Raw genomic sequence first — 10,240 nt, 5'->3', positions numbered from 1 at the left:
AAAGGTTGATGATAAGACAAAATACTTGACGCAGAAGATGGAGGCAGTGGAAAAAGTGAAAGACTCTGAGAAACAACAGCTATTATTATTATGAATGGAAAAATCTTCATGCATTCTGAGATTTCAGGGTGTCCCGGAACAGAAAGGTGAAAATCTCAAGGAGGTTCTAAGTGAAGCACTAACACCAGTGGTGGATCTTAAAGCGGAGTTCCTACAAAGTGAGATGGATGTGGTTTACTGGATGTATATGGAATACATCAAGAAAAACAACTTGCCCGGTGAAATATTTGTGAAGTTCTCCAAAAGATCTACAAGAGATATAATACTTAAAGCGACTAACGGGATTACCATGAAAGTCAAAGGTGGAGACATAAGAATTTTTAAAGACATTCCATTTGAGATAAGAAAGAAGAGACAGCAATATAAAAACCTGACTATGTTCTTACAGAAAAATTCTACTCCCTACCAATGGATGATACCAGAGGGACTTATCATCAACTTCAAGGATTGTAAAGAAAAAATAGACTCTATTGTAAAAGCCAATGCGTTTTTGAAGAAACATCAAAAAAGTGAGAAAGTGTTTAAGTGTTATATTTCAAAATTCAAATAAAAAATTTAATTAAAAAAAAAGTAAGAAAGCGGAAGGAAAAGCAGAGGACGACAAGACAGAAGAAGAAGACAATAGCGAGTATGGACTGGGAAATACTACTAATTCATCGAGCAGTTCCTCTGAGAAAGGTTCAGAATCGGATTTGGGAGCAGCTGCCCCCAACCTTTCTAAGTGTAAAGGGAAGAGGGGGGGAAATAGATGTGTATACTGAAAGCTTAATACTTTTAATCAAAAAACACCATAATCCACTTATTTTGACTAATACTGTTTCTAATGTTTGTACTGATTAGTATCTGAAATAGTTAACCTTCATCTTATTTCTAGTGTTAAAGACATGGGAAACTTTGTAATGATTATTTTAGTATTGAGATCCTTATTAGCTTAGTAGTTTTAGTTATTCCCTGTCCCTCTTACCTGTAAACTGTAGTGAAAAATGAAAAATAAAAATAAAAAGAAAGGTTGAAGGAGCTGGGTATGTTTAGCCTGTAGAGGAGACGACTAAGAGGTGATATGATAACCATATTCAAGTACTCGAAGGGCTGTCATCTAGAGGATGGCGTGAAGTTGTTTTCTGTTGCCCCAGAAGGTTGAACTAGAACCAATGGGTTGAAATCAAATCAGAAGAGTTTTTGGCTAAACATTAGGAAGCACTTCCTGACAGTTAGAACGGTTCTTCAGTGGAAGAGGCTTCCTAGGGAAGTGGTGGGCTCTCCTTCTTTGGAGGTTTTCAAGCAGAGGCTAGATGGCCATCTGACAGCAATGCTGATTCTGTGAACTTTGGCAGGTCACGAGAGGGAGGGCAGGAAGGGTTGCCTCAGTACTTCGTTTTTGTGGTCCTTTCTTACAGGCCCAGGGAAATGCTGATTGCCACTTTGGAGTCAGGAAGCCATCCTGGAGGGTTTTTTGTCTCTTTCGGGTGTGGAACACAGGGGCCACTGCGGGTGTGGAGGGGGAGGTATTTGTGAATTTCCTGCATTGGGCAGGGTGTTGGACTAGAGGACCCTGGAGGTCCCTTACAACTTTATGATTCTATGAGAATCCTGTCCACATAGATTGAATAAACTGGAAAGTATCCTAAAGAGCTGGACAGTTTGGCATCCCAGCACCACCTGACTGTTGTCTAAAAGTGAGGAAAGGTCTGCCATCCAAGGACTGTGAGAAAGAAGTATTGTTCTGGATAAGGTATATCTTGGAACGGTTTTCGCTGGGCACTGTGTCAACAGGCAGCACTTTGTCACTTGCTATTTTGAACATGTAGCAGCTCCTCGATTGGCTTATCTTATTTTTTTTCCCCTTAATTGGGTGGGTTTTTTTTAATGTCTGATGTAAATCCCTCAAATATGTATTCATGTCCAAAGAACAGATTCAAATGTGGTTGCAGCACAGGTCTTAAGACGTACTTCTGGATTGTGCGGGATGACAAATGCCTCATAGAGGTTCTAGGACCGTGTGGGTGTGCGCTCTGTGATCGTGTGGTGTGCCTTTTGCCTGCTGTTATGTCCACTGGGCAGTGTACAGAAAAGCAACCCTGCTTTGTGGAATTACCCAAGCCCAGGTTGATGATGTGACTGAAGTTGCTGTAGTCCTGGTGGAAGATTTAAACAGTTTCCTTTCCTGTGGTTCTAGGTGATTACAAATAGATGAGGGGCTTTTGCAGACAGGAGCTAAGGAAGTATTGTTCAAAGTCAGCCATAAGTAAGTTGCCATCCTGTGAACCCTTTTGTGTGTGAGCACTATAGGAGGGTGCGCACCAGGCTGGGCGGTGGTTGCTTATCATGGCTCAGTCTCGGCTGCTCGGGGAGATACCTGTGTCTAGAGGGGCAACAGAAGAAGCTTCCTCTTATTTCAGCTTCTCTGATACAATTCTCCTTTGGAGAACCAACACTCCCCGCCCAAGAAGTTCCCTTCAGTTTTCATGGCTGAGCGCCCTCCCTCCAGCTCCCCCTTCCCCTTGTCCAACCCACAGGTTTCTCGGGGTTAGGGCCATTCTTGAGCAGCCCCAAGGACTGGACTGCCCCACTCGGCTGCAGGTTCTTCCCTCTCTCTCTGCCCACGCCACAGCCTCGGGGGAAACCCTCTCCCATTCCGGCTGGAAAGGCCCTGCAAGCCTCTGGGACAGCTCCTGCGGGGAACCCCTCTTGGCCTCGGGCAGCCTCAGTCCCCGGGAAGCACTTGTCCCGTCCTGGATGCCTCTGGCGTTGCCTAGCGGGGCCCGTCACACCAGGAGATAACATTACCATTGCTTCCTGTCTCGACAGTACTTCATGCATTCCATGGCCTGTTTGCCTGATTATTTACAGTTTCCCTCTATCCAGTGTATAAGCATTTGCCATCTGAGGACACACTTCATGCATGTGATAAAGTAGGCTCTTTTTGCCACAAAACACTGACTGGTTTTTAAGGGGACACAACACTGTTTTTTTATTTTTGCTCTAACAGACTAACACACTTACTGCTCTGGAATTTGTTACAAAGAAATCACAAATTACTGACTCTGTAAGGTATGTCAATTTAATGTTATACCTAATTTTTTTATCAATTGTGGAATAACCTAACAAAACCATTTGCCTGGGATTATCAATTCCTATTTTGCAGAATCATCCCCAAGATCACCAGTGGAATGTAACGCAGTGCATCCACAGTGAGGGTTAGACTCCTCCTAGTATTTGGAAATTTAAATAATGTGAAGGGTGGAGCCAGCTTAACTTGCTGCTACACATTTACCTGTTAAAAAACTTTTATTTTCTTTACAAGAAGTAAAAAAGGGGAGGGGGAGGAATGCAAGAGATCTGCCCCCCCCCTTCACAAGTCTCAGGTGAACTCTATTAAATATTCTGGATAGATCTGATTGGCATCAAAGACAACAAAAATCTTCGGATTCCATGTGTTGTCCACACAACTGTCATACAGATTTACAAAGCTCCCATCTTTTGAAGGTGGCCTCACGTATTTTGAGTCCCCAGTAATATAGTCTCCAGTCAATACGCGAGCAAGAAACATCACTTTATGCTTCCTGAACATATGAAGTTGCAGATCAACACCATGAATCTGAAACGTACTGCTGTGCTTCATGTCGTCTTTGCAGAAGCGGCTCGAATAGGATGCATCCCTAGCAAAGTACGTCCCTACAGAAAGAAAGAGGCGCTTCAGCACAGTCTAGAAACATATTTGTTCCACTTACTCAGGGCAGAGTCTAAACACCTGAGGGATGCTGTGGGGCTACCCTACGTCGTCCTCCCTTCTCCTCCCCACACCTGCCTGTAGTCAGAGGCTCACGTGACGTCCCCTCATGGCCCAACCCACCACTCCGGGGGCTGCCGCCAGGAGGAGCAGGCAGGGAAACGCTCAGCTTCACGGCACCCTCCCCTCCCTGAGTTTCCATCCACAGTAGCTAGTGGCATTTAGGACACTCTCCACTGTCTACATTATGCTGCTTTATTGTCTTCTAATTTTGCAATCCAGCTTCATGACACTGTATAGTACTGCATTGTTCTACAGCCCTGAATTATGTTTTTGTGCTACATTCTTTCGTTTACTACTGTTGGATATACATTATACTGTTCTATGTGCATTACTTTTAGTTGTTTATGTTGTAATCTGCCTTAGCCTCGCTGAAAAAGACAGACATAAATAAAGCAAGTAAATAAACACAAACTTCAAGGGAGAGGAGGGAGAAAAGTCAACATGCCGTTATTCTTCTCTATTCTTCATTGTCTCCAAGTGCCAATAATGGCTTGTGCTGGGATTTGCTGTGCACCGGTGAGCTCTCCCGCTGACCTCATGGCCAGGAGGAAGTTACTTGACATCATCATTCTGTCCTACATTCAAACCACACACATACCATAGTCCCCAATGGAGCCCACAGTGATAGGCAATGTGGCACAAAAACAAACTGAGGTGGGGTCTGGAAGTCTGCGTGCGTTCAGCCCATCCAAGGGGCTCCACTGCTCAGATATGGACATTCCAACAGCATGCAGAGACCCCACCACGCAAGCACAGTAGTGACCTGTCCTCTTCAAGACCGGGAACAGTCCTGTGAACGCAGTTGGGGGTGAACTGCAGTGGTCCTTAACCTTTATGGCAATGAGGAAACCTCTGAAAGCGTGTTAAATTGGTAGCACAAGTGACCTCAAAAAGTTAACTGCAACATTTGCCTAGAACAGCTAAAGATATTCTTCTAATAGTTGGAAGCCGTTTATTAGATGAATCTCTATACAGTCAGTGCAACCTTCTGGAAGACTCTCAGACTTCCAAACTATGAGACGGACCTTCCTGATAAAGTATGTGCTCTTCAGCTTCTCAGTGACCTCTTCCAGCTTTTCCTACATGCCAGACTGAACCAGGAATAACAGCACGGATGGCTATGAGGGAGTTCTTTCAAGCACATGCACAAGCGCACAAAAGCACCACTGTTGTGAAGGGGGGGTCTGAATGACCGTGTCAGGCCCTCAGTCTAGGCCCTCAAGGCACAATCTTCTCCCATCCAGAACACGAACAGTGGCACTTACGCAAGTTAAAAAAAAGAAAAAAGGAAGCCCATAAGCCTCTCTATGTTGGGACAAAGCAAAGGCCTGCCATAGTCCCACCATTTTCAGCCACCCAGAAGATCACAAGCAGGACATAACAGAGTCACCCCCATCATTTAGCCATCAGAGGTATAACACCTTCTCTGATTGTAGACACTGCATGGACCACTTCCACGAATTTGCCATGGAGGGAGCATTGTCCCAGTTACCCAAAGGTCTGCCCTAGGGATTGAAGTGTCCCCAGTTCTGGAAGGGGGACATCCAGACTCCCCCTAAACAAGCAGGTTCCTGGGCCTCCTGCTGGATAAGCAGGTGACAGTGGTGGCCGGGAGCACCTCTTGCCAGCCTTGGCTAGTGAGCCGACTGCAGCCTTTCCTGGGTAAAAAAGATCTTGCTGCTGTAGCACATACCCTGGTAACACCTAAATTAGACTACTGCAATGTGTTCTATGGGGGGTCTGCCCTTGATGAGTGCCTGGCACAGAATACTGTGGTCAGAATGCTGACTGAAGTGGATGGTTAGGGTCCATGTCACTCTCGTCACCTCCCACCTGCTTCTGGGCCTAATGCTTACATCAACCTTTAAAAGCCCGATATGGGATATCTTCAGGACTGCATTACTCCCATCTGAACCACCTACAGCCGTCTTTGGAGTCCCTGCTTGGAGGGCCACCAACACCTGAGACTATATGGGCGGCATCCCAAGAAAGGGCCTTTTCCTATCATGCCACCAAAACTATGGAGTTCCTCTGCCCCCCCACCCCCCGGGGGCGGGGACACTTGTTTGTCTCCCTCTACCATTGTCCTCTACCAGCAGCTGAAGACTTTTGTTTCTTTCTTTCTTCTGGGGTTGCTTTAATGACCCCATTTGTTTTAATTTGCCGTTTTACATATGTGTATTGTTCTTAATGTTGATGTTAACGTCTCTTTAACTGCTCACCACCTTGAAAGTGCTGACTGGGCAGAAAAGTGGGACACAAAAGTCTTAAATAAATCAATTAAAATTATGTGTGTGTGGGGGGGAAACATTTAAATGGATAACTCATTCAGCCTTTTACCTTTTCCATAAACAGCAGCATGCATGCCATTGATTCTCCAGTCAAAGTTATGAATGCAGATGGCTTCCACAAATTCGCCACTGGTGCCATGAAACAACATATGTTCATTGATGAAAGAGGCACCTCTTTTCTTCTTTAACTGATTCTTTTTCCTGCAGTGACAGGATTACAAAGAAGTTGTCAAGGAAACAGAGCACCAAAACAGTATAACGCGAGAACAAAGATCAAAGACTCGCAGAGGAGACTTCCTGACAAATCCATCACCCATTCATCGGCAACAGAATGTCAGGAGAGAGTCCTAAAGAACTATACTGCTTGAGGCTGCAGGGAGGGAGGGGGGCACAGTTCTCAGCGCAGGGAAATGACATGCTGATTTCCTTTCCACTCATAGGGAGTTTTTTTTAATCAATGTTTTTGTATAGGGAGCAACATACCTGGGCCACCTGCAGTCTGCAGAGGTATTATCCCCTTTCTACCACCTCATATATAGAGCTGGCTTTATGCCTCAGTAAAATGAAAATCTTAAACTCAGAGGACATGGCTTTGGCACACAATCACCTTTGGCAGCTCGCTACTTGTAAAACATTTTGTACACCTCTGCAGGAATGTTTCAGATATCTTTGTAGGTAACAAATAGTGCAATCCATGTATTTACTCCAATCTAAATGCATGAATTTCAGTGGGACAATTAATTATTCTGCACTACACATTGATTCCTCAACTGTAACATTCCTGTCAAGGGGAGAAAAACACATTGCTGCTTAGTAGATGGATTTGCTGCAAACATCCACCCCTGGCCAGGGAGCTAAATGAATCACTGATGAAAAAGGCTACTTTAAGCCCAAATATAGTGACTTCAAAAGGCTTCACACATTCAGGCTTATATCCAGAAACTGGTCTGGTTGCCTATGGCACAAAGTAGTAGAGATGCTTTACCTTTATTCCTCCAAATATTTATCTATGATTTAGAGCAGTGATGCTTACTCAGTGGCTCTTTGACAGGCCACTTGTGGCTTTTCTGAGCAGTTTCCCAACATGGCACTGGAGAGTATGTAAGGCACCTGTAGTGGGCAGGTGGTTTCCACCTTGAAACAATCACTGCTGGAGGAACAGGTAAGCTGCCAGCCTCCCTGAGGCAGAAGCCTTGTGTCAGAGAAGGAGGAGGAGATTGGATTTATACCTCACCCTTCACTCGGAGTCTCAGAGCAGTTTACAAACTCCTTTCCCTTCCCCTCCCCACAACAGACACCCTGTGAGGTAGGTGGGGCTGAGAGAGCTCTTTCAAGAACTGCCCTTTCAAGGACAGCGCTTGTCAGAACTATGGCTTGCCCAAGGTCATCCAGCAGCTGCAAGTGGAGGAGTGGGGAATCAAACCCAGTTTTCCCAGATTAGAGTCCGCACACTTAACCACTACATCAAACTGGGGGGAAAGAAAAGAAGCCGGCCTCTGGACTTCAACTCCCCACCATTGCCGGCTAAACAACTACATACGGAAACTCTCCTCTGAGGGAAATAGTAAGGGACATCTCTTCACAATAGGTTTACTGCATTAGTGGAAGAGAAGCTCCTACAATCAGCTCCGGACTTAAACCTCTCTAATGGAACTGGTAGAAATAAATGTCCTAATACGATTAAGAAATATCTTTTTGCAGTTGATGCCCCCTCATAATGAAGGGCTATTTTCAGAGAGTGAGGAGCCAGCTATGCAACTTCCAAAACACTCTTTGATGAAGCTTATAGTAGACCACTGCTCATTAACTGGGGAAATGGTAATAGGTATTTTTCAAGAACTCAATAGCATCTCAAACAAGTTAGATAAACTCACTAACACAGTAAATGATATGAGAAGACCTGCTATCGCTTACAAAGGAGTGAAGCACCCAGACCCTCTATGTTACATCTGTAATTCCCCAGTTCCTCTTCAAAGCTACCTACCCCCCAGAAGATGAGGATATTTCAAAAGGGGAAAGTGCAGGGTCTATTCTCCATTCCCAAACAACTCAAGTGGTGCTGTATATCTCTTTTAATCACCTGAATTGAGATCGCTGGGCTAATAAAAGTAGTATTACACTTTCTCTGCGTCAGCTTTTATGAACTGAGTTTCATTTAATTTTTGCTTGGAGAGTATTTGCAGATGCGAAAGTTCTCCCGCTTCTGCCAAAAAGGACATAGGCAGCATCTCAATCTCCGGATTCTGCTGCAACTCAGAATAAGGCCAAACTGATCCCAGCCCTATGGTTTACATCTAAATTTATCTCCACCAAAAAGACTTTTCAAGATGAGCACGTTCATGCTGCCTCTATACTTTAGATAATTTAAAGAACTCCACCCAAAAGCTACGAGCCTTAATAGAAATCCTTCATCAATGTACCATAGAGAGTCTGGTAGCCAGGAAGAGTTCTATATCTCAAGATCATAATACTCTTGAAGAGGTGGAGGACCCAATCTCCCTCTCAACTACATCCTTGGACCAAGAGGTCCAGAGAACAGCTGAACCTGCACAACCACACAATAGAGTTGTAACTGAAACCTCCATGCAAGATGAATCAGCTGTTGATGATGTAGATGATTTTTTTGTCCCCCAAGCAAAAAAAAAATATGGGGAAAAGAAGTTAAATATTCCAGCTGGGTTTGATATTGACCGGATGCTGGAGTATTTTGAAGCAGCAGCTATTAAACCCCCCTCCTCGAATGGATTGGGGACTGATTTTATGACAGTCTGAGGTTGTTGTTTTTTAAGCCTCTTCCTTTTTCTTAAGCCTCTTCCCGAAATGGTATTTCTGCTGATTTCTTTCTTTTTCTCTCCATCCTCCTTTCCACTGCCCTTCCCTGAATAGTATTTCCCCCCCCCCTCTTGGCCCGGATTGGAACTGAGCTTTGGAACTGTTCCCTTTCCATACTGGGGAAAGTAGGGCTGCACCACAGGCGGGGGGAGGGCAGACGGTGACTCATGCAGAATGAAGTTCATGACTCAGATCTTTTTTTATTTTTTTTGTTCTTGGGGGGTTTGTTTATTTGTTTATTGAGATTTTTACCCCGCCCTCCCCGCAGAGCGGGCTCAGGGCGGCTTACAAGGGGCAAAGCCCATATAAAACAGATAAAAACATTAATAACAGTTGTACTCAATTTAAAAACAAGATGGTTTCCAGATACATGCCAGATGGTAAACAGACAGATCTCCAGGGAGTATGTTAACCTATAGCCTATCCCAACCAGGTAAATCCAGTGGTATCAGTCACGCAGAAATTGTGGCGGATCTTCCCGGGCCATCCTTAACCCCGATGTTGTCCACCGGTGGTAGTGGCGGCCCCTATGTGAAAGCCTGGCGGAAGAGCTCCGTCTTACAGGCCCTGCAGAACTGCATAAGGTCCCGCAGGGCCCTGATCTCCTCCGGGAGCTCGTTCCACCAGGTAGAGGCCGCCACTGAAAAGGATCTGGCCCTAGTCACGGCGAGCCTTGCCTCCCAGGGGCCTGGAACCACCAGGCGATGTTGTGCCCCAGACCGAAGTGCTCTTAGGGGTATGTGGGGAAAGTGCTCTTGGGGGTATGTGGGGAAAGGCGGTCCCTCAGGTAAGTCGGACCCTGGCTATATAGGGCTTTAAAGGTAAGAACCAGCACTTTGAAACGGATTGGGTATGCTATTGGCAGCCAGTGCAGCGCTTTCAGCCCAGGCTGGATGCGCTCCCACTTGGGGAGGGCCATTATCAGCCTGGCCGCCGCATTCTGCACTAGCTGCAGCTTCCGGATCTGCCCCAAAGGCAGCCCCATGTAGAGAGCGTTACAGTAGTCTAACCCTGAGGTGACTGTCGCATGGATCACTGTAGCCAGGTCGTCGCGGCCAAGGAAGGGAATCAACTGCCGGATCAGCCTAAGATGATAAAATGCCAATCAGGCAGTGGCTGCCACCTGGGCCTCCATAGTTAAGGAGGGGTCCAGGAGCATTCCCAAACTCCTAACCTCCGACACTGGCACCAACGGCACCCCATCGAAGGTCGGGAGAGGGAGCCCCAACTCTGCTCCGACTCAGGCACAGGACCTCCGTCTTCG

The 10,240-nt window shown here is 45.7% G+C and overlaps 1 protein-coding gene across 1 annotated transcript in view; it reads right to left on the bottom strand.

The window, feature by feature from the left end:
• Positions 1 to 3,017: 3,017 nt before the first annotated feature.
• The window catches only part of LOC107111353 (poly [ADP-ribose] polymerase 11-like), a 33,286-nt gene continuing 26,063 nt past the window's right edge, over positions 3,018 to 10,240 (bottom strand). The window contains exons 6-7 of the mRNA XM_015412318.1: positions 6,194 to 6,345; positions 3,018 to 3,735 (exon numbers count right to left, since the gene is read on the bottom strand). Of these exons, the coding sequence (XP_015267804.1) occupies positions 3,422 to 3,735; positions 6,194 to 6,345 (466 nt within the window). The 3' untranslated portion in view covers positions 3,018 to 3,421. The remainder of the gene's footprint in view (positions 3,736 to 6,193; positions 6,346 to 10,240) is intronic.

Source organism: Gekko japonicus, unplaced genomic scaffold (genome assembly GCF_001447785.1).
Source record: "Gekko japonicus isolate JY-2015 unplaced genomic scaffold, Gekko_japonicus_V1.1 scaffold3631, whole genome shotgun sequence".
Taxonomy (NCBI): Eukaryota; Metazoa; Chordata; class Lepidosauria; order Squamata; family Gekkonidae; genus Gekko; species Gekko japonicus.
Note: the sequence above shows the minus strand (reverse complement) of the source record. Positions and strands in the feature narration are given on the sequence as shown.